This window comes from Salvia hispanica, chromosome 6 (assembly GCF_023119035.1).
Source record: "Salvia hispanica cultivar TCC Black 2014 chromosome 6, UniMelb_Shisp_WGS_1.0, whole genome shotgun sequence".
NCBI classification, from domain to species: domain Eukaryota; kingdom Viridiplantae; phylum Streptophyta; class Magnoliopsida; order Lamiales; family Lamiaceae; genus Salvia; species Salvia hispanica.
Genome location: NC_062970.1, coordinates 29,550,026 through 29,574,363, shown reverse-complemented (window position 1 = coordinate 29,574,363; position 24,338 = coordinate 29,550,026). Strand labels below are relative to the sequence as shown.

The window sequence follows — 24,338 nt, the reverse complement described above, 5'->3', positions numbered from 1 at the left end:
TTTAATCATTTTTTAAAAGAAAATAAGCTACTTAGATTCGCCCCATAAAAAATTACAGTACAAATAAATCAACACCACCAAAATCGGAATTTCCCCTGTGAATAAATGCAGTAAACTCATAATTTTACACTCAAATTGAAATAAAATGGAGGAGTGAGATTTCGAAACAACACATTCATTATGAAAAATCAATTATTTAATTAATTGTCAAGTTACTTTTCCAAATACAACAAGACACGATTAGCAAATTAAATTTTATGTGAAACGTATGATAAATTACAATTGATTTAGCAAAATATACCTAAATCATAGAAGACAAAGGATTTTTTAAAGGACATAGGAAGTTGGCTTTACATATTTTAGGAAAACAAATTTCCATATAATTGGTGAAATCGAGCTCTAATATAGACACAGTTCATTTTAAAAAGAAGATATATATGAATGATTCCTCTGTTTTTATTTTATTCGTTTTTATCAGTCGCGACATAACTATGAAACTCACATATTTACTGAAAATTTGGATATTATTAGATGTGAAGCATTTAAATACCAACATGTCCAAATTGTTTTTGTTTTTCTTCTTGGATTTATTTTGTCATGGGTTGTCAGTAGTCCACATTTTAAATAAAAAAGCTTGATTTTATTTGTACACGTGTCAAGAGTGATTTAGTAATCTAACAAAGTTCTAAATTATATTAAGAAAAACTCTAATATTCCTGCACTACAATTTTTCATGCTTTGAAAAGCCTGATTAAGCATTTATAAGACCATGAAATATTGGTTGCTAATACCTTGATTGAATTCCAATTTTTTCCATGAAATTAATATTTGTCATAAACATCATGAACTTAATTTAGTTAGGGATTTCCCACGACAAACTATTCTAACAAAATGCGATTCCTATTAGCATGTCAAATAATCTAGGTCGTCCAAACATTACTTTAGCAAGTCAAAATGTCTACTTAGACCAAAATGATGCAATATTAATATAAAAATTATTAAAAATTAAAATTAATTTTAGGTTAAAAAACAACATCTATCTCTTTTTCAAGGTTTCACCCTCGCCACTCTATTTCTATCTACAAGTTTGCCACCGACGCAATCTCCCAAAGTTTCATGTCATGCCATTATGCCACATATTATCCACATAAGGAGTAATTAAGACACATAGGATACACATTTTGCTAGAATATTCTGTCATGAAAATTTTCAAACAATACTAAAATTCATGGTTTTTATAATCAAATTCTAAATTTATGAAAAAAATCAAAATTCGGTCAAAGTTTATAATATTAATGACCAAGTGTCCAAAAATCAATAAATATGTAAAACAAGATGGAATACAAAGTAGGTAATCTTATAACTGAAAGATAAGGAGCTTAAATGTTGAATTCAAGAAACAGCAAAAAGTAGTTAATCAAAAATTTGAGAAACATTATAAAAAACATCACGTAAGTATTTTATAATCATTCTGATAAAAATAGTCAAACACAATCTACCAGCCATAAACAGAAAAAAGATAATAAAACTTGTACTTATAAACATCCAAATTAATTATTGCTTAATTAATGTTGCACAATCCAAACAATGATGGCATGGGCGTGAATAAGAGCCTAGGGGAAGGGCAATTCGGGTATAATAATAAGGAAGGCGGGAGGCCCATGTAACGTTATGTGTTTTCTTACTATAAAAAGGAGTTTGCTGGCCACCAACAATGCGCTGTCTTTGTTTTTCTCTCTCTTCCAGAATTTTCCGTGCTGCTAGAAAAACCTCCGCAAAGAAAAAAATTCGTTTACAAACTTCGTAATTAGGGGGAAAAAAGCTGAAATTTCAACTGCGAGAAAGGAGCGTAGAAATCGCAAACCCTAGGAATTGCGCGGGCGTTGTGCTATGGGTTTGCCGATCAAACATTGATGATTTTTCAATTATCTGATCGCATTGATTTTTGAAGCTCGTTTTCGTGGTGTTTTTTTCGACTGTGAAGGTGCGTGTGGCTCGGTATTCCATGCGTTGGGATTGATTTCCCTTGTTTCGTGGCTTGTATCGAGATCGGGATCGTTGGATTAGCCCTGTGTTTGAATTTCTCTCTTCTGTGTTTGAATTTAATTGCATTGTCGTTTGATTTGGCTTCTCGCCTTTTCTGGTTCATTATTCAGATCTGCTCTGGTTTCTATTGGCGTAGGCGGATTTCCGTTTTATTTTTCGTCTGTGTTCATGCTTTGTTTTCTTCTATGTAGTTCACACGCATGAAATAATTCAAATTTGAAAACCATGACCGGTCGTGTATTTTGTTTGTAGCTGAGAAGAAGAGGTTTGTTAGTGGTGGAATCATTTACTTGGTGCTGTATTTGAATCGTTTTGCTATTGCTTTTGTATTATTTGTCTGGGAGCTGGGACTGTGTGTGGAAAACAAACACTGCCAATGCTCATTTGAATTATGTGATGTCCTAAATGACATTCTTGCCCTAGTTGTTCTTTTTTTACTTGTCATGTGAGTATCGAGGTTGCAAGCAACATTTTTCGAGAATAAATTGCACAACCCGGTAGAAATTAGGCAGTATTGCATTCTGATCTTTGTATATTGCACTGTTTTTCAGGGAGGACATGTCATTCTTGAAAGGATTTTGGTGATATATTTTCTAATTGGTCGTACTACTCTTGCTGGTTGAATTAGCATAGATATCATTCAACTGTCTCCTATCCTTTCACCCGCTGTGTTCTAACATCATGGTCGCCACTGCTGCAACTTCTGCATTTCTCCCAATACCTTCCCCGGCTTCAGATGCTGTTGGAAAAACATCAGGACATGCTGTTGGGGGTGTCCCTGCAAGTATTGATGCTCGTGCCACCAATGCTAAGTCGAAATCCATATCGTCAGGAAGATTGCAGGTTAAGGCTAATGCACAAGCCCCTCCCAAGATCAATGGAACTAAGGTTGGGTCTATGGAGTCTCTGAGGACTGAGGACATGTCACCTCCACCGAGGACGTTCATCAACCAATTGCCTGACTGGAGCATGCTTCTTGCTGCCATTACTACTATATTTTTGGCAGCAGAAAAGCAATGGATGATGCTTGATTGGAAGCCAAAACGGGCAGATATGCTTGTTGATCCTTTTGGGTTGGGGCAGATTGTACAAGATGGTTTTGTGTTTCGTCAAAACTTCAGTATTAGGTCTTATGAAATAGGGGCAGATAGGACTGCTTCGGTAGAAACACTGATGAATCATTTGCAGGTGCAAGCTGAAACTTTATACAATTTTTTTTTTGTATTTCTGTAATTGCGAATTGTTTATGAGTGTTCTGGTGCGCAATTTCTACAGGAAACAGCTCTAAATCATGTAAAGAATGTTGGGCTGCTGGCTGATGGCTTTGGTTCAACACCCGAGATGTGCAAACGGAATTTAATTTGGGTGGTTACCAAAATGCAGGTTGCTTTCGATCGCTATCCTACATGGTAAGTTTTTGCTCTCAACACAATCAGCAAAGCAGCTTTAATCATATTATATGTGGAAGAAATTTGAATGAGTGTTGTTTTTATTAATTCTAATATGATGGGGTGATGCTTTGTTTTTCAGGGGTGATGTTGTTCAAGTAGATACCTGGGTAGCTGCATCGGGGAAGAATGGTATGCGTCGAGATTGGCTTGTGCGTGATAGTAACACGGGAGAGATATTAACTAGAGCTACAAGGTTAGGAATTATATTTTATCAAGCAAAATTTGGTATATTTATAAAACATCAATGAAGAATTTTAGAGTGAAGCAGTTGTTTTATTATTGTAAACTAGTTTGAGAATGATGAACAGTGGAAAATTGATCTTATTATACACTACTTGATTGTATCGGACTGAAATGGAAAGTAAAGCTGGAAGTTAAACCACTCTCCTTTTTTTAGACTGATAATAATTTGTTTCATTGTACCACACTTGAAGCTGAAATGTGTTTTTTTTGGAATAATGTCAGTCTATGGGTTATGATGAATAAAGAGACACGGAGGCTGTCCAAAATTCCGGATGAGGTCCGAGGAGAAATAGGTAGTTATTTTGTAGATTCTCCTCCATTAGTGGATGACGATAGCAGGAAGTTACCGAAGCTTGATGAAAATACTGCAGAGCACATTCGTACTGGTTTGACTGTAAGTAGCAGTCTACTTCTGTCGATTTTTTCCTCATACAATTTTCTTGGAATCAGTTCTTGCTGCACATCCTAAAGCATTTGTTTTTTGTGTGCAGCCTAGATGGAGTGATTTAGATGTAAATCAACATGTGAATAATGTAAAATATGTTGGTTGGATACTTGAGGTAAGCATTTTCATAACTTGGATTTTACTTATCAGCAATATGCCTGTTAATTTACCTTGAAGAGCTTGAACCATCTTTTCGTTACTGGTAGAGATGTAGGGTGTGGCCTCTTCCTCTTTGATGTTTATACATTAAACTAAACTCCTGCTTAGATTGGGATATTGACATGTTAAGTTTATCAAAACCATAGAATGTGAGTATCTCATTAGTCAAGGACTCATGGATAGGGACAATCAAATAATTTTCTTTTAGGTGATTTCATTCAACTTTGAGACGAGTATTAGTAAGCCAGGTTTTGAAGGTACTTCAGCATCGATATGATCTAATGTCAAAAATATTATAGTTGGCTAGGCTCAGTTTCATGCTTCTGAGGTTATATCAAACATTTGAGTTCTTTAGAAGAAGGGTTGGGTTCACATTTGCTCACTCAGAAAATGAATATGGGAATTTATAATCCTACAGCCACAACTCTGGTAATATTTGATCAAATCATTTATTCGTTGGCGAAGAGACTAGATGCATGTTTAGAAAATGATCTAAAAGCCATTTTATTTGCTGAAAGGTTTGTTAAAAAAAACTTAAAGAGAAACAATTGCAACTTACCTTTACATTACTTAAAAAAGGAAAACTTAAAACTCATTGGATTTCCACTGAAAAGGAGTGGGCATCACTGATTCTGGCTCTTGTAAGTAAACTAGTTTCTTGGACTTCCCTTAACTCTGGCCAATATATCCTTCAATTTGATTGTTCTTGGGTTTCTTTCACGGATTTATATTTGGTTGCAGTCCGAAAACTTCAATTAGATTAGGGACAGTTGACTGACTTCTGCAAAATTTAGTAGTGCACGTGCAGTATTTATGAATTTCGTGCACTCGTTCTTCTAGCCCTGGCTCGTTTGCAATTGAGTTTTGTTAAAGGTGTGTGTTATCTTCCATTGCAGAGTGCTCCGCTGGAAATATTGGAGACACATGAGCTTGCTGGTATGACACTAGAATACAGGAGGGAGTGCATGAGGGACAGTGTGCTGCAGTCCCTCACTTCAATTGTTGACAAGGGTAGTGGCGACACGACTCACCCTGGCATTGTTGAGTACCAGCATTTGCTTCGATTGGAGGGCGGAGGGGAAATTGTGAAGGGACGGACCAAGTGGAGGCCGAAGTTTGTTGACAAGATTGGAAGCTTTGGGCAGATCCCACACGAAAGCGCTTAACGCCTGTGCGCCATGACGCTTTGGCATCACGCCGTTTCTTACTGTCTTAGTTATACTACTTGCCTCTCTCCCATTTCTTCGCTCTTACTCCCAATGTAATATCCATTCTAATTTATGCTTTTCTTTTATTTCTTCTTTTTTGGGTTAATTTTTGTTATTTTTTCATTCCTTTTTACGAAAATATAATCGGTTTCAAGCCATTGTAAGTACCTCTCCTTTTTGAATGCTGGCTTCTGTGGTCCCTTTTTTTTTTTTTTTCTTTTTCTTCAACTATACAATCACATACTAGCTATTAGTGAAAGAAAGTTCCAATACATAAGCGCTATTTAAAGCAAAAGTACTTGCTAATTACGTTTCCAGCTGCTAATTCGGTGGAAAATCTAATGAATCATGAATTGCTACAAAATGTAGTGAGGTGTCCTTATCTTGATTTATTATTATAAATTGCTACCCTTTGCTGGAAGGTGTCCTTATCTTGATTCGGTTACTTGTTGGACATTAGAGTTTGATTTATTTATGTGATCAGATTTGATGAAAGAATTTAACACTCCATTGATGATTTAAGTTGGCTTATAATTGCATCATATCTGGCTGTATGAATACAAGAATTCCCAATTAATTATGAAATGCTTAGATTGCCACCACATAAAACAAACACTTGATAGGCGACATGAGATTATGAGAGACCAATATTGATTTGGATCTATTCAACTCAAAATGATCAAGAAAAGATGACCGTAGGGAACAATGAATATTTAAAATTCAAACTTGGCATCTTGGTGTTGGGGTTAGGTGAACAATATCTAAACTACTTATAGACCAGAATCTTCTATTCACAGTTATTCTAGAATTAGTATGTAATCTAGTGGAAAAAGTGTCACATTATTATTGTTGGGTAATTATATTGATAATTATGATGACAGCTAGCTGAGAACAATCAGAAGAGGTTTGTGGTGTGAGTTCAAATCGCTACCCTATTTATTTACTTGATCTTTACTTTAATCACTTTTTGATATATAATCAATCATAAATCTTGAAGTTATATTTTAAAATAAAGCGAATTACATAAGTGGGATGTATTTCTTAATCCTTCTATATAAAATATGATATGAGCCATTCAATTGTACACCACTTTGATCTATTAATTATGTGCGATTTTTTTCATAACTTGGTAAACATATATGTTAGATATGTTATTGCATTAAAATGTGTGCGTGCGACGGATGGTAATATCTTCAAAAGGTGTTTGGAAAAAAGTTTATTATTCATTAAAAAGTAGATAGTTAAAATTTATTTTATGAATAATAAATGAGAACCTATTAAAAAACTCTATGGAAAATATATTAATTTAATTCATAGTCTATAACAGACAAAGAATATTTTTTTTAATGAATATTGGCATCTTAGACATGAAAAATGTTGTTAATTACTAGTATAATGGAACTCAGATTATTCGTAATCTTGGGAGTAGATGTCAGGTGGATATTATTTTATATAATGATAGTACAAAATAACTGAGTATTACATTGATATATATTAAATTATGAGTTGATTAATTTAATAATCAATTATCCAATGGGTTGACTTAGTCTAATCATCCATGGATCCCTAACGTACATGTATAGAGATGAAATAAAGACAACTTTGACACTAGCCAAAAAAGCCTAAAAATCGCTCTACTTGTAAGAAGAGAGAATAATTTTTCTATCACTCCTTATCCAAATGTAGGGTTAATTCTTTGAGTTTTTCGTAACACTAGGACATTTGTCTTCATTCATATCAAGATTTATTGTGATTAACCAAGATTTGTTCATGCAAATGGCTAATCAGGAGCAAGAGAATAAACTAAAGGATCTGAGGTTGAGTCAAGATTCTTCACATGGAGAATACGCAAATCACATCGATTCTTTGGAGGATTAAAATATTTTAGTTTAATCACAGTTTATGTGATTTATCATAAACCTATTGTTTTATAAATAACAAAATTATTTATTTAGTCATCTAAATAGATTTATTTTGGGTCTAATTAACAAATGGTTGTTTCTGTTGTGCAACCCCACCATAAACAATATCAACAACAACAACAATTTACAAGAATATGAACATTTTATAACAATAAGTTGATATTGCGTGAATATTGATATTGGCCATTTATTTTCATATTGGATAGACTAAATTTCGTTGTATCAATTTAAGGTATAATTAATAGTCTAAAAGGACATCTCAATTAAGTTGAGTCAAAACTTTGGATACGAAGATTAAAAAATTGAGTTGAAAAATAGGAGCGAAGAATAAAGTAATAAAGGTAAAGAGACAGTAAAGTAGGTAATTAAATTAAGAGTAATGAATATTTTGTTTTTTTTGTCAAAAAAGAAATGACTCAACTTAGTTGAAACATCTCAAAAATGAATACGACTCAGCTTAATTGCAACAGATGGAGTAATATACTTTTCATATTTGCTTTAGAATGTTATCATCATATATCTCATTGCACACATTTTACTAATTCATTTACTCCTATTTTATTATAAAAATGTATTAGTATTACATATAAAAGTGAAACATGTACTAGTATTTAGATACTCTATTCGTCCCTAATAATTTGACACGAGTTTTAAGAAATGTAATAGAAAGTGGATTGAAAATTTTTGTGTTATGCGAGTCCTACTTTTTATAATGAAATGTGAGTGAAAATGAGTTAGTGAAATGTGAGATCCATTAAAAAAATGATAAAAGTGATACGTGACGATTTTTTGGTGACAAACGAAAATGGAAATGAGTGACAAATTTTTAGGGACGAATGGAGTAATTTTTTCAATCCACATTCATCTATAATTATTACTCTATTTGTCCACCAATAAATATTCCATTTTGCTTTTTTTTTTTCGTTCGTCCACCAATAAATATCTTATTTATTTATTTTTTACTATTATTGATAATAGACTCAACATTCTGCTAATTTTATTTCACTCGTATTCTAATATAAAATTAATATAAAAGTTGAATCTATTTTCCACTAATATTTTTTTCTTACATTTTACTATATTTCTTAAACTCCGTGCCTAATGTATTGATAGAGTGAGTGAGTACTGAAACTTGTGTTATGATGAATAATTAGACAATTAATTATAGAGGAAAGAAGCACATGGAGCGTGGGAAGAGGCTAGGGCGTGAGCGCGTGAGGATAAAGACAGCATTTGTGTCGTCACCGGAGAAGCATTTACTAGTAGCAAATAGTAGCAGCTAGGCAGTACTTTGTGCTCCCGTGGTTGTACTTGGATCGTGTCAAGCATGTGCAGTATGATGAAGATCTATCTCTATGGTGGGGAATGAGTTGCAATTGGGCATATGCGTTGATAAATTTAGACGAGCAACGATTTGCGTTGAGAAAAATCGCTAAAACGAGACAGAAATTCACCAACCACATGCAGTTGGGGGGTGGTGAATTACAGTGGCCATAAATGCGAGACCTCAACCGTATCAACACTCACCACCATTAATGCTTCCAACTAACAATGCCAGCCCAAAGTCGCCTTTTACTTATGTCCACCGCCGTATTTTGACGCTCAAATTCCCCAATTCCTATTTACATTGCACCGATTTTGTGCGTCTAGGGTTTAGTGAGAGTGGATGTGGAGTTCGGCGGAGAATTTGTCGGCGCGCTCGGAGTCGTTTAGGGAGGATGGCGACGACGAGGAGGCGCTACGGTGGGCGGCGCTGGAGAGGCTGCCGACCTACCGCCGCGTCAGGCGCGGGATTTTCCGCAATATGGTGGGCGATTCGAAGGAGATCAACGTAGAAGAGATGCTCGCCGAGGAGCAGAGGATCGTTCTCGGTCGCCTCGTTGATTCGGTTGATGATGATTGGGAGAAGTTCTTCTCCCGCGTACGACGTCGCTTTGATAGGTTCGTCTTTTTCGCAGTTTTGATTGATTTTCGTTTACTTCAATTTTTTTGTTTGATTTAGGCATTTTGCAGTTGGAGTTGGACAGTTGCTCTGGGTTTTCGTGTTATTCCTAAATTTCTTGGATAATTAACAAAATTATATGATAAACACAAGAATTGAAATTATCAGCATATATAATGACATTAATTGTAGCTAAAAAGAATTTAGCTCATGTAAAAACGGAATTCTATGCCTAAACCATGACTCTACTAGTAAAATACTAATAGAGGACTACGATAACACGTGTTAAGATTGGTCTATGTTGGGACTAATAAACTACTTATTGATGTATATAATGTCATTATTTGTCCAAAAAAGGAAATTTTATCATATTGATTTATAGTGGCTAAATGATTTCTAAGTTTGGTTGAGTGGATGGACAGTCCAAAAAATTAAGAACTATTTTAAGCACTATCTTTGTTGGATGTTTTCACAAGACATGGACCCTAGGCCCAATCATTAATTAAGTGGACAGATTAAGACAAAAGTCCAACATGCTGACTAATTATATTATTATGAAAATGAGTCATAACGGTTTAGGGTGCAATAATTTCTCAATTAAGAAAATATGACAAAATTCTAATTAACTTACGTTGTATGACGCAGCTGAGGCTAATGGGTCCAAGATGTGGATATTCTATCTTTTGAATAAGTCAAATAGGCCTTGATTATGATTTCCAAAAGGGATTTATCTTTTTTTCCTTTGAGCTGTTCCAAAAGGAGATTGTACATAAATTTTCAGTTATCCTCATAAAGTAATTTTTTAAGAAAGGAGAAATGACACTGACCGCCTACATTAACTGCGTTGATGATATAAAAAATAATTATCACCCAACCTTTGGATTATCTGTACCAGTGATTATATTAAGTTCAATTACATTTATTTCCCAAAACTCTTACTTGTTTCACCAAATTCTGGGTAAAACTACATGTTATTACAAGTTTTGCTGTATTGTTTCTGGCGGCAGCTGAGTGTCCTTCACTCGGCAGCTAGCAAAGGACTAGTATCTACTATCAATACAGAAGAAACAGTGGGACTGTTGTATGCTCCAAACACTTCATGTCTTCACACACACAATTATTTAGGAAGCCTTGAACAAAGAAGATTAAGAATATTAGATAAATATCCTAGATGGTTGCAACTATTTTTCCCAATACACAGGCTTTTTCTTGGTGATAAAGTTATGCCTAGATAAGAAATGGAACATGCAAACAACTATAGTAAGTTATTTATGACTTTGAGTAAAGAAGTGAGCTTTCCAGAAATATGTTTAGTTACTTGGCCACTGACCTCATTTAATACTACTTCATAAGGTGGCATGATGCATAGCAACTAATTTTGGAGAACATACATGGTCTTTACCTCTACATCACTTAGTATTGCCAAATGCTACTCATATCTATCATATCATATGTCATGATAGTTGTTAGACTCATTACCTCATTTTGATGTGTAGCAGTGGAAGTGTGCATAATGCATGATACTCTATTTGTTACACAAGTTCAATTCAGGTATATGGCAGAGGTGACAGAGGTCTTTGTAGTATTTCCTTTAGATGAAGTAGATCTTCTGTGATGGAACTAGAAATAGTCTTGGGTTTTCTAAACTGCAAGGAGAAACTAGGAGGGGAGCTGATGGTGAGTGAGACAGAGAGAATAAATTGATAAAGCCTACTCGATCACATTCTTTTGTTTTGGTTAAGTCATACCCCTGCCTTTCACTTTAGGTTTTAAATTTTGTTTGCCAATTTGACTGTATGCATTTCATGTATTCTATAACAGTTTATATTGTTAACATGTCATGGAAGATGTATCTGATAGCCTTAAGTATGAAACCAATCTATACATGAAAGAAAGGTTAGGGGTGTGACCGGTAGAAATAAAATAATATGGTATTAGATGCCTAATTGCTGCCACACATGTACTTACGCACAAGTCGTTTAATCTCTATATTTGTTTCATTATTTACCCTTCTTCTTTCTTTATTCGGTTTGTATCTGGAAGCAACCACTATAAATTTCTAAGAATTGGCTTTCTTCAAATCTGTAGGAGAAGTATATCTGAAAAACATCTGAGGCTACAGTTATGCTAGTTCTTGTATAACTAAAGTTCAATGACTCCATATCCTCAACCTTATAACCTGTTTTGTCCAAACATAAGCATGCAATTATTGAGTTTATGTATGTCTAATTCCCATTGCATGTTATTGCAGAGTTGACCTGGACTTCCCAAAGGTTGAAGTTAGATTTCACCATTTGACAGTTGAATCATCTGTTCACATTGGTAGTAGAGCTTTGCCTACAATTTCAAATTTTGTCATCAACATGGCTGAGGTACAGACTGTCTTGACTTACTAAGCCTGATTGATTCCGTGATAGTATCTGACTTTTGTTTTTATATTCTCAAATATCTCAGGCTTTACTAAGGCAGCTAAAAATATATTCCGGTGCCAGAATGAAGCTGACAATTTTAGATGACATTAGTGGAATAATTCGACCAGGAAGGCTAGTATTTAGTTTCTCCACATTACTCTACACAGTGCTGTTTGTTCCTATATCTTATTCTGTGCTTGTTCGTGTAGATTAACGTTATTATTAGGTCCACCAAGCTCTGGAAAGAGTACTCTGCTCTTAGCATTAGCTGGACAACTCAAATCTGATCTCAAGGTACTAAAGTTTCTTAAGAATGTACTTAAAAAATGGAAATACATGCATTTGACCGAATGCTACTAAAAAGGTTTAACATGCTGAAGCTTTCATATTAGGTGTCAGGTAAAGTAACCTATAACGGGCATGGCCTTAATGAGTTTGTGCCTCAAAGGACATCTGCTTATGTCAGTCAGCAAGATTGGCATGCTGCAGAGATGACAGTAAGAGAAACACTTGACTTTTCAGCACGTTGTCAGGGTGTTGGTTCTAAATATGGTAAGAGTGATATTGGTCCTTTAACATAGTACATACGTTTCCTGGACTGACCCGTCAACTTGTACCAGATATGCTTATGGAACTTACAAGAAGGGAGAAGCTCTCTGGAACTAAACCCGATGAAGATCTTGACATTTTCATGAAGGTGCATGAATCTTGAGAGACTTTTAAGTCTACGTAATGTAAATTCTTGATTCTTTCAGGTTTCCTAAATCTAAAAAAGTATTGCTCCAAAAATTACTCAAAAATCTGTCTTTTCAAGGTGAATAAACCTGATTGGATGTCAGCCTTCTTGATCTAGATAGACACATTAATTACGTCATATAATATCAAAACAGTCTGTAAGCTCACTGCTGTCCCGCACACAAAGATGTAATATTATCATGTAACAGATTTCAGTTTTCATTTATTATCCCTCCATACCACTGGGACCTATCGATAGTATCAGTTGATTTCATTTGCTCTTCTGAAATTAAAAACCCAATGCATGTACACTTGCAGTTCTTGAACATAGCTCCATTATGTTCTCAGGTCAGAACCACATTTGATGTATTCAGGAATTCGAAAGACAGATAATACATAATATTCCTCTTCACATCACACGCCCTGCAATAGGTCTGAGCATAAAATAAGAATGATTTTTCATCTTGTTTCTAACTCTCAACATGGTTAGAAATATAGATTCTGTAATCTGATTTTTCTTAAAAATATACTCTTTATTTGGAAGACACCTTGATATATAAGAATTACACTGAAACAGCGCAATATATTCCCGACTTTTCTGGATATCTAACTGTCTTTACTGTTTATGGTTTTGTTCAACAGGCATTATCTTTGGTGGGGAAGGATACAAACATTTCAGTGGAGTATATTTTGAAGGTATTTTCTGATACTATATTTCTACGACATGATCTTGCTGGATCTAGGACAATCTCATAATATTATTTTGAAACAATCTTATGATAGTAGTATTATTTGCCTATGAAGCTACCTGCATTGGCTGTATGATGATCTTGGAAGCAGTATGTTAAAAAATTCTGATTACATTTGAGAATTATCCGGACGCTGTACACCTAACAATGACTCAACTGAACAAGGATCACTAATAGTACTACTTAAAATTCTATCAAGGCGAAGCTGTCAAGCTTTGATCTTACATATGTATTGAAATTGTAGTTTAAATTATTGTGTGCAATATTCTAACATACAGTAAATGAATCTCATACTGAATCGTAATTCCGAGAGTTTAACTGTCTCTTGAGAATGTTTGATTCAATCTAAGAGTTTGTGTACTACTATAACTTTTCATGCGATAAGCAATAATAGCTGATTAGTTTGACACCAGAGTCTTTTTGACCAGTTGAGCCATTGTATTCTTAAAGATTTTAGGATTGGACATTTGTGCTGATACCCTTGTTGGAGATGAAATGATTAAAGGGATCTCTGGTGGTCAGAAAAAGCGCCTGACAACAGGTACATGTGCTAAAATTGTGATTTTGGTTCAAAGCACGTAAATTATGTACTTGTAAGTTCACTTAGCTGATATATTGCCAGGGGAAATATTAGTGGGTCCATCAAGAGTGCTATTCATGGATGAAATATCAAATGGTCTTGATAGTTCAACAACTTACCAAATCATCAAGTATCTTAGGCATTCAACTCATGCACTTGAAGGAACTACTATGATTTCTCTGCTTCAACCAGCTCCTGAGACATATGAGTTATTTGATGATGTTATTCTCTTGTCCGAGGGGAAAATAGTATACCAAGGACCTCGTACAGCCGTTCTTCAATTCTTTGCATACATGGGTTTCCATTGTCCGGAGCGGAAAAATGTGGCAGACTTCCTTCAAGAAGTATGATGAAGACATCATTTGAATTGTTCTCTATAATTTCAAAATTGTGTATTTTGCTCAAGTTGTTTTTAATTTATGCTTTTATAGGTTGTTTCGAGGAAGGATCAAGAGCAGTATTGGGCTTTACCTGATCAGCCTTACAGATATATATCTGTTGTGAAATTTTCTGAAGCTTTTAACTCATATAACCTTGGGAAGAATTTATCTGATGAGATGGATATCCCATATGATAAGCGGTACAGCCACCCTGCAGCCTTATCAACTTCGAGATATGGGATAAAAAAGATGGATCTTCTGAGAACCAACTTTCACTGGCAGTTGCTGCTTATGAAACGCAATATGTTCATCTATGTTTTCAAATTTATACAGGTAATATCATCATGAAACACCAACCTTATGAATTATGAACTAAGATGATTAACAAGGTTATTGAATTCATCAAAAATTATAATGTACTTTGCTAGCTACACCAACATAACTAAAGTTATTTAAGACTTACACACTGATGAGAACATGGAACGGCTTCTTTACAGCTTCTTTTGGTTGCTCTGATTACCATGAGCGTCTTTTGCCGGACTACAATGAGCCATGATACAATAGATGATGGAGGACTTTATTTGGGAGAATTGTATTTTTCAATGGTGATAATTCTTTTCAATGGCTTCACTGAGGTTTCCATGTTGGTAGCCAAGCTTCCGATTATTTACAAGCACAGGGACTTGCACTTATACCCTTGTTGGGCGTATACAATGCCTGCATGGCTCCTGAGCATTCCAACATCACTCATAGAATCTGGTTTCTGGGTGGCAGTAACATACTTTGTGGTTGGTTTTGATCCAAACATTACCAGGTGAATCCATTTTTAAAGATTTTTTCCAGATAAAGATGATTGATGTCTGAAGACTTTGAACTTTGAAGTAAGTAATATTGACATTGCAGATTCCTGCGCCAATTTCTACTTTACTTCTTTCTCCATCAAATGTCTCTGTCTCTTTTCCGTTTGATGGGTTCCTTGGGCCGTAGCATGATTGTGGCAAATACTTTTGGATCCTTTGCTATGTTGATAGTGATGGCTCTTGGGGGCTACATCATATCAAGAGGTAAATTGATCTCCTATGGCTTAGTGGATAATGTTGCTTAGTATTCATTTGAAAATTAATAGATTCAGTCTCAATTGTGTCTTTGACAGATAGGATCCCTAAATGGTGGATCTGGGGATATTGGGTTTCTCCATTGATGTATGCTCAAGAGGCTGCTAGTGTGAATGAATTCCTAGGTCATTCCTGGGATAAGGTACATATTATATAAATGTACCTTGAGCTTTCTGATAATTCTGGTGATGCTTATTAACCCATAAAAATGTATAGACCCTTATGTTAGACTTATCTTTGGTTCGTTACTGTCAGAAATCAACCGTACTTTGTAGCACTTATAAGGAAGTCAGCTATGCATCAAACAAAATACTGAGCTTGAACTTCTTGTCTTTGTAGAGAACTGGGGATAATTCAACAATAGGCCTTGCACTGCTAAAATCCCGCAGTTTGTTCCCAGAAAGTTACTGGTATTGGATTGGGATAGGCGCTTTGACAGGCTACACCATCTTATTCAATTCCCTTTTCACCTTTTTTCTCTCAAAGCTAAATCGTAAGTCTAACATCCTTACAAAATTTCCCATTTCTGCTGTTAAGAAATATTTTACTGTATCACAGGCTACTAACTTAATCCCTTTCTATTCTGTCAAAACTTCAAATATCCTTAAGCTCTGGGGAAACGTCAAGCTGTTGTATCTAAGGAAGAGCTTGATGACAGGGAGAAGATGCGGAAAGGAGAACCTGTTGTTATCCAGCTCAGAGACTTCTTACAGTACTCAGGGTCTTTTGCCAGTAAGAAAACATGGTTTTTGCCTTAGTATGATGGATGCAGACGCAATTTTGTTCATGTTCTCCTGCATGTAGTAGACTCAGTTATTCTGGTTGTACTAACGTTCACTTAACTGTATCCTCAGAGAAGAGCTTTAAATCGAAAGGCATGGTGCTCCCGTTTGAGCCACTTTCAATGGCGTTCAGCAATATTAGTTACTATGTGGATGTACCCATAGTGAGTCCACCCTTCATTGATTTTTAATTACCATTTTTTGAATGAGTGTTTCATCATTTAACATTATGTACTGATGATTTCAGGAACTGAAACAGGAGGGCATATCAGAAGAAAAGTTGCAATTATTGAATAACATTACAGGTGCATTCAGGCCGGGTGTGCTAACTGCACTGGTTGGGGTTAGTGGTGCTGGAAAAACCACCCTTATGGATGTATTAGCAGGTAGGAAGACAGGTGGAATTATAGAAGGAAACATCAGTATATCCGGGTATCCAAAGAAGCAAGATACATTTGCTAGAATATCAGGGTACTGTGAGCAAAATGATATTCATTCTCCCTGCTTAACCATTCATGAATCACTTTTGTTCTCTGCTTGGCTGCGGTTGCCATCTGATATTGACTTGGAAACCCAAAAGGTATAGTACCTTGGTTACTGCTAATCATATATTCTCAACATCAGACAACTCATGGATATGCACATTCCCAGGCATTTGTTGATGAGGTTATGCAGCTTGTGGAGCTCATTCCTCTGAAAGGAGCCTTGGTAGGTCTACCAGGGGTTGATGGATTATCAACTGAGCAACGAAAACGCCTTACTATTGCCATTGAACTTGTAGCCAACCCATCTATAGTGTTTATGGATGAACCCACATCTGGGTTAGATGCACGAGCTGCAGCAATTGTCATGAGGACTGTCAGGAATATCGTTAATACGGGAAGAACAATAGTTTGTACGATTCATCAACCCAGCATCGACATATTTGAATCCTTTGATGAGGTTCTTCCTATCTTAAATCTTTCGATATCCACACCAGTATTAGAGCATATATATTTGGTTTTAATTGGTCATCTTTCTCTAAGATGTTGATTGTTGCTAATAATCTAGTGACTCACTTTATGCTGCAGCTTTTGTTAATGAAGCGAGGAGGAGAGCTCATTTATGCTGGTCCACTTGGTTCGAAGTCTGCCAAACTGATTGAGTATTTTGAGGTTTGACTTTTGCGATTTGCTATTTGTATCTGGCAATGCTGTCATCGACTTAATCTTTGTGGATTTCCTGTACATATGTTGTATAGGCAATTGATGGAGTCCCGAAGATCAAGCCTGGATATAATCCATCTACATGGATGTTAGAGGTTACATCAACAGTAGAGGAAACCCGGCTGGGAGTTGATTTTGCTGAACTTTATAGAAAATCGGACCTATATCAGTATGTATCTGGGATACAGTTTTGCCAAGAGTGCTTCATGTTTGTGGCAATCATATAACTGTGTACCTCTTGCTTGTTTCAGGTTTAATAAACGTTTGGTTGAGAGATTAAGCAAGCCAACAGTTGACTCGAAAGATCTTGATTTTCCAACAAAGTATTGCCGGTCACATTTTGATCAATTTGCGGCTTGCCTCTGGAAGCAACACCTCTCTTACTGGCGAAACCCACAATACACTGCAGTTCGGTTCTTCTACACAGTCATAATATCACTGATGCTGGGAACTATTTGTTGGGACTTCGGTTCTAAAAGGTTTACCTTTGACACTTAGTAATTATTATAATTATTTAGAAGGTGACACTAGCTAGGTACCTCTAAAATTTGAATGCCATTCTCAGAAATTGATGAACTGTTATTTATCCAGGATTCTTAATTGGTTTATGTTGAAAATGAGTGTAATCTAGCTTTCTAGTTTCTTTCTTATACATCCACCATATTCTAACAGATTCATTCTTTATAATGCATTATAGGGAAACACAGCAGGACATTTTCAATGCTATGGGGTCGATGTATGCTGCAGTGCTGTTCATTGGAATTACAAACGCCACTGCTGTCCAACCAGTTGTTTCTGTTGAAAGATTTGTTTCATATAGAGAGAGAGCAGCAGGAACATATTCAGCTTTGCCATTTGCATTCGCTCAGGTATTTTGCTTCTGTTACTTCTCCGAAACATCTCACTTTCCTTGATTTTAAGCCAGTCCATAAATGCCGGCTTCTCCTCTGCAGGTTGCCATCGAGTTTCCCTATGTACTGTCTCAGGCACTAATTTACAGCACCATTTTTTACTCAATGGCCTCATTCGAGTGGACAACCACAAAGTTTGTGTGGTACATCTTTTTTATGTACTTCACCATGTTGTATTTCACCTTCTACGGCATGATGACTACTGCGGTGACACCCAACCACAATGTGGCCGCCATCATCGCTGCCCCTTTCTACATGCTGTGGAATCTCTTCAGCGGATTCATGATTCCTCACAAGGTAACAGAGCCAAATTCTTTTGCTCTTTCTGCCCTGATTATTTGCAGCTCGGTTATCATTACTTACATGAACGATGATCCCACACGATAAATATGAAATTCACAACTCTGGTACATGACACTACTGCAGAGAATTCCAGTGTGGTGGAGATGGTATTATTGGGCAAACCCTGTGGCTTGGAGTCTATACGGGCTCGTTGCTTCCCAGTTCTCTGATATTGAAGCACCAGTGAAACTCTCTGATGGAGTCGGAACGATGCCAACAAGGGCATTGCTCAAGCATGTATTCGGGTTCAGACATGATTACATCGGCATTGCAGGAACCATGGTGGCCGGTTTCTGCCTGCTATTTGGCGTTATTTTCGCCTTTGCCATCAAATCCTTCAACTTCCAGAGGAGGTGATTTGCAGGAGGAGGAGTTGGTTGATCATGTCATTACATATTAAAGAAATGTAAATTTTGTTACAAGATGGTGCTGTATCATTGATTTGCATGCATCTCCAATAAAGTTTTACATCAAACAATAGATTTGTTAAAGGTTGAGGATATACTTAGTGTGTGTTGGAGTAGCATCTAATAAACATAGTAGAATAGAGAGGTGCTAGACTCATAATTCGAGTGCAGACTTTTTTGTATAATCAACATCGCTTAGTTGTTACTATTATTGTATTTTTGTATTAATTAACTATATATATTTTGGTCCTAGATAAGAGGCTTAATTTCAGCCTTGGAAATATTGTTTTTGAGTTTAGTTGGAATATATATCTTGGAAGAGCCCTAAATAATCCTAAGCAAGTCTGATTTATTCATATCCCTCCAAATTGTAACTTACTTTATTTAAATAAAAGAGAGAAGGAATAAAATGGCAAAGTATCCTGCCATCCATGCCTCATTGATTGATATCTTCTGCAAAATCCTACAATTTCCACGATTCAACCGTGCGAACCTTTGCAGTTATGGCCGATGAGTTTGTCAGGGGAAATGTGCTCCAAAACGGCGTCACACTCATCACTCTCGATCGCCCCAAAGCTCTTAATGCCATGAACTTAGGTTTCACCTCATTATTAAACTTGTATTTTCTGATTTTAGAGTAGCATTATTTTTGTCTACTGATTTAATTTGTTAAACTCGACTGCACTTCATTTGTGAGATGTTAATGGTTGCTAAATGCTATTTGTGGTGTTAATTTGAATTCTATGCAGATATGGACGTCAAATATAAGAGTTACCTTGATGAATGGGAATCGGATCCGAGAGTGAAGTGTGTCTTGGTTGAAAGCAGTTCATCTCGCGCTTTCTCAGCAGGTCATAGTCATAGAGCTGTTGCTCATCAATATTTACATCCGTATTGGAATGTTTTTGAGGGTAAACATTCATGATCAATGCAGGAATGGATATTAAGGGTGTTGCTGCTGAAATTCAAAAGGACAAATCAACTCCTCTTGTCCAAAAGGTTTCTCTATTGTCATGAACTGCCTGTCGCGAGAGTGAATTTTATGGTTTTGTTGTGTGCAATCCACATGGAAATTAGCTTTCTTGGAACCTCTCCTTTCCCCTGTTGGCTGGAATCTGGATTTGGCAGCTGAGACTTATAGTTAACTACTTCGTTTGCAGGTGGTGTTGTGAAGGAGATTACAACGAAAATCAAGGTCTTGTAGCATCCAAAAGTGGAAAATTGATAAATAATAACCATAGGAACATGTGTATCAAATTATTTTGCATGTTATGAAGGCATATTCTGATTCTTGATAAGTGCTCCATCTGAGTGACTTGCAATGGATTGCGTGCTACTTGTAATACTTATCAAGCACTATGAAATTAGATGTGGTGTTTCAGTGAGGTGATAATTTATCGTCAACTTAGTTGTTTGTATGCAGGTTTCACGTGTATGCCACACATGCAGACACTTACAACTTTGTATTCGAAAGTATTTATTTATCAAGCAGTTGATTTTGTTAATGAATTTATGAAAATGAGATGAAGTTTCCATTTAGAGTCAATGAACTTTTATGATCTGGAATAAGTTCCGTGCCCTGTCTTAAATTTCTTTGATTGGTGTGCACTTACTAATGCACATAATGCAAAGATTGTATTCAGTCCAATATGGATAAACTCTTGCGTCTAGGGATGTGTTTTGGTAGAAGCATTTTGTTGAGTTTCATAAATCTATTAAATTATTTTCCTTGTAATGTCCTCAAAAAAGTCACTCATCATTTTGAACTGGTTGTTAGGTCTTTACTGCGGAATATTCCCTGATATGCAAAATATTTGAGTACAAAAAGCCTTATGATGGTATTACAATGGGATTTGGCATTGGACTATCTGGTCATGGTCGATACAGGTTCGTAACTGAGGTAATTGATTTTCTAGCACATCCTAGCTGATGCCACTGCATATTAGATGAAGATCTAAAGTATCTATTGTTGTGTATCATTTGTTTCAGAAAACAGTCCTTGCTATGCCAGAAAATGGTATTGGCCTATTTCCAGATGTTGGTTTCGCGTATATAGCAGCAAAAAGTCCTGGAAGAGCAGTAGGTCAGTCCTTTGGTTACTTATGGGAATCCCACCCTAAACTCCTTTCTGTTATACTTAATGATAAAACTTTTATTTTTAGGGAACACAGATTCATATATAAATTTCCTAAGACAATCCATATTGAATTTGAATTGGGGATTGTTCATTTCATGATCTATCCTTTTAACCATTATGTTTCTTATCCCTTTCCGATTTTCAGGGGCCTATCTTGGATTGACTGGAAATAGAGTATCAACGCCAGCTGATGCTCTATATGTTGGTCTCGGAACTCATTATGTGCCTTCTGGGAGCTTGGCTGCACTAAAGGACGATCTCCTGGCAACCACTTTGTATGTTTGTCTCAATAAGATAAACACTGTTACACTGAAAGTTGCTTATAATATTAACTTCTAAACATGTGATTAGAATTTATACTAAAGTGTTCCTGCCTTCAGGGTCTAGTCAAATTTAGGAACCTTCTAGATCATTTAACACTATTGAGATGCAAAGGTTTGAAAATATTGCCATGTTTCTTAGTATTTGATATCTATGTGGTTTTGCATCTTTTTTTTCCTTTTGTTTTTTCATCTAGAGGACAGATTGACTACTTTGTTTTAGTGCCCTTCATTAAATAAGTTCTCTAATTCGTCTATTACACAATGTAGTTCTGAGGACCCTGATCAGGACATCAGGATACTGTTGGGAAAATATAGCCAAAACCCGGAGTCGGAACCTCGTCTGAAGTTGCTTTTACCCTGGATAATTTCAACCTTATCTGTGAAGGAGGTTATCAAGGAGCTGGAAAATCACCAGCTAAGTGGTGATTCACTGGGTAACCTCCAATCCCTATGTTCTTTTCTCATCTTTGAATGCATTTTATTTTTCCCCTCAAATATTTTATTTTCTTTTTGGGAAATAGTTTAATGTGCATTTTCATTCTTCTTTTTGCTACAGTGTCAGAGTGGGCAAAAGGATGCCTTGCAAGGGCTCAAGAAAGGAGGCCCCTTTTCTGTTTGCCTTACAGATGAGCATTTTTCAAGAGTTTCGTCTGCTCAAGGCAACACTAATGACGAGTTATCTAAGGTAGTGGCCTTACTTTTCTTATCCCCCCGTCAGCCCTCTTTTGTAGGGAGAAAAGAAATGCTTTGTTTGCTTACTCAGACATTGATCTACATATTTATTTAACATATTTCCTCATTGCTTTTGTCTTGCAACTGTCTCTTTCCAGCTGACTGGTGTTATGAAAACTGAATATGGAATTGCAATAAGGTCGTCTCTTCGAAATGATTTCTCAGAAGGCGTGCGCGCTATCCTAGTGGACAAAGATCAGGTGAATGATGCATGTTTTCTTTAATATCCTTTGCACCTGGTTAATAAGTAGAAACTCTCTTCTGATTGGTGTAATCGCTACAAACTCCCGGGGATTTCAATTATACCTATCTTCAGTAGTCAGCATACAAGTCATCTTACATATCCAACTATCTGCCTCCTTTGCCTAATCCTATGCTTGGATATTGACACGCCTCTATATCTGAATGATTGTCCTTAATCTGTAACCAGAACTGACCTCATTCCCATCTCAAGAGAATATCTACACAGATTAGCATAAGAATCATGGGACATTGAGAATATCTACTTAATGTGCAGTGATTTATTGTTCAGTTACTTGCAAACTTCACTTCCTTGTATCATTGATCAATTAAAAGTTGTAGTAAGCACACTAGTTCAACATATCTGGCATTATGTTTATTATTGCGAACCAAAATGAAGCGTTTAACTATCGAGTGAGTCTTGTTCCAACGTTTAAGTCCATCTCTGATGTCTGTCTTTTATCAGAATCCCAAGTGGAATCCGCCAAGCCTAGACGAAGTGAATCCTGCTGAAGTGAAAGCTTGGGGCCAGAAATCGAGGAATTGAATGTGTGAGTGGTGACTGCAATATTTTCCCAGGTGTGCTACTACAGATGCTCTGCAATTGTGTAATCATGGAACAAGATGAGAGTTTGATTTATCAGTTATCAGTGGATAAACAGTGCTTAGGTAAATGTTTTTTAAGTAATTCTTACACTCTATGCTGTTTAGCTCTATATGTAACTGAAATAAGCTCTCGGAATGTTTGAATAAAAAAATTGTGTTATGATCTAGATACCTTTAGATGGAGTTATTAACCATTATCTCATTTGCTTAAAACTTGATCAGTGTTATGATTTGATCAAACATTTGTTTGTACAAAAAAAGTAGCATGATCACCAATTAATTTTATCCACCTAAAAATTTTAAACATACAAAAACAATCTATATATGCTTAATAGAGGGTAAATGCACTTAACATTTATTTTAAAAATGGTAAAATTGATATATTTATTTTTTAAAGCTTCGAAACTTAATAGAACCCTTGGTGTTTGTCTTCACTTATAAATAAGATGTGATACACTGTATCAGATAGAAATATAATTGCATCCATAAATTTTGAGTGTCACCAAACCTGAATTTGAAAGACTTTTTTTCAGTAGGAGTTACTAAGAAGAAAAATTAATTATGAAATAGAAAGTAGAGAATTGACCGAATTAAGGTTAACTTTTCACTCTGATTTAATCGAGCTAATTTATTAGGCGGAATTCCAATTTGTTGAGAGAATTTTAACCTAATTAAGCTAATATTCACATGCCACAAGTCACAACACAACTTGAATACTACGACTCCCTATATTCATTTTAAGTTAATTTTAATAAAAAAAAAAGTTAATGAATTTTAACCGGATATTGGCGTGTTCTGATTGAAATATATGGATACACTTTACATAAAAATTTGGGATCACTCTTTTATGGAGATAACAAAATCAAGTTTTAAGTAGGGAAAATATATTTTCACATAATCAGAGAAAATATATTCCATTTGTAGATAATGATTTTGAGGCACTAAATCAAGGAAACCTAATGTGATATGAGAAGATTTCTTTCAGTTATGCTAGTAACTAATAATTAAGAATATATATCGAGATAGCCTATTCATGGTAGATCGTATATTTCAGTTTCAATTGATTATTGATTATTAGTTTAGCGAAGAAATTATTTCTTAATAATTTATTCACTTCCACCAAATTAGGACTAGTGCAAAAAGATATTAATAAAATTCATTCTAGAACAATTATCTCAAGTTGAAAGAGACGAATCGGACTTGTATACTTGTACCGGTCAAATTTTGTTGAATTATACTTTCACAATTTTTAATAATTAATTTGGGT

At 35.6% G+C, this 24,338-nt stretch overlaps 3 protein-coding genes across 3 annotated transcripts; all 3 read left to right on the top strand.

Moving 5' to 3' along the window:
- Positions 1 to 1,729: 1,729 nt before the first annotated feature.
- LOC125197186 (palmitoyl-acyl carrier protein thioesterase, chloroplastic-like) lies at positions 1,730 to 5,752 on the top strand. Its single transcript, XM_048095896.1, has 7 exons — positions 1,730 to 1,984; positions 2,598 to 3,234; positions 3,322 to 3,455; positions 3,577 to 3,690; positions 3,963 to 4,134; positions 4,232 to 4,300; positions 5,241 to 5,752. Exons 2-7 carry the CDS (start codon positions 2,728 to 2,730, stop codon positions 5,508 to 5,510), a joined length of 1,266 nt encoding a protein of 421 aa, XP_047951853.1. The 5' UTR covers positions 1,730 to 1,984; positions 2,598 to 2,727; the 3' UTR covers positions 5,511 to 5,752.
- Positions 5,753 to 8,867: 3,115 nt separating this feature from the next.
- On the top strand, positions 8,868 to 19,304 carry LOC125197184 (ABC transporter G family member 32). The gene is made up of 24 exons (XM_048095895.1): positions 8,868 to 9,415; positions 11,668 to 11,788; positions 11,871 to 11,959; positions 12,037 to 12,121; positions 12,220 to 12,379; positions 12,448 to 12,524; positions 13,205 to 13,258; positions 13,762 to 13,852; positions 13,934 to 14,235; positions 14,323 to 14,604; positions 14,769 to 15,085; positions 15,175 to 15,335; positions 15,425 to 15,528; positions 15,726 to 15,879; positions 15,996 to 16,118; positions 16,241 to 16,332; positions 16,416 to 16,748; positions 16,820 to 17,110; positions 17,239 to 17,322; positions 17,409 to 17,542; positions 17,625 to 17,852; positions 18,071 to 18,242; positions 18,327 to 18,581; positions 18,711 to 19,304. The coding sequence occupies exons 1-24, from the start codon at positions 9,141 to 9,143 to the stop codon at positions 18,981 to 18,983; spliced, it is 4,257 nt and encodes a 1,418-aa protein (XP_047951852.1). The 5' UTR covers positions 8,868 to 9,140; the 3' UTR covers positions 18,984 to 19,304.
- Positions 19,305 to 19,521: 217 nt separating this feature from the next.
- Positions 19,522 to 23,166, top strand: LOC125197187 (3-hydroxyisobutyryl-CoA hydrolase-like protein 3, mitochondrial). The gene is given in 11 exon segments (XM_048095897.1): positions 19,522 to 19,630; positions 19,783 to 19,884; positions 19,968 to 20,032; positions 20,811 to 20,933; positions 21,023 to 21,116; positions 21,316 to 21,445; positions 21,761 to 21,927; positions 22,050 to 22,063; positions 22,065 to 22,178; positions 22,324 to 22,425; positions 22,932 to 23,166. Coding segments are annotated over 11 exon segments (1,086 nt in total). The 5' UTR covers positions 19,522 to 19,536; the 3' UTR covers positions 23,013 to 23,166.
- The last annotated feature ends 1,172 nt before the right edge of the window (positions 23,167 to 24,338 follow it).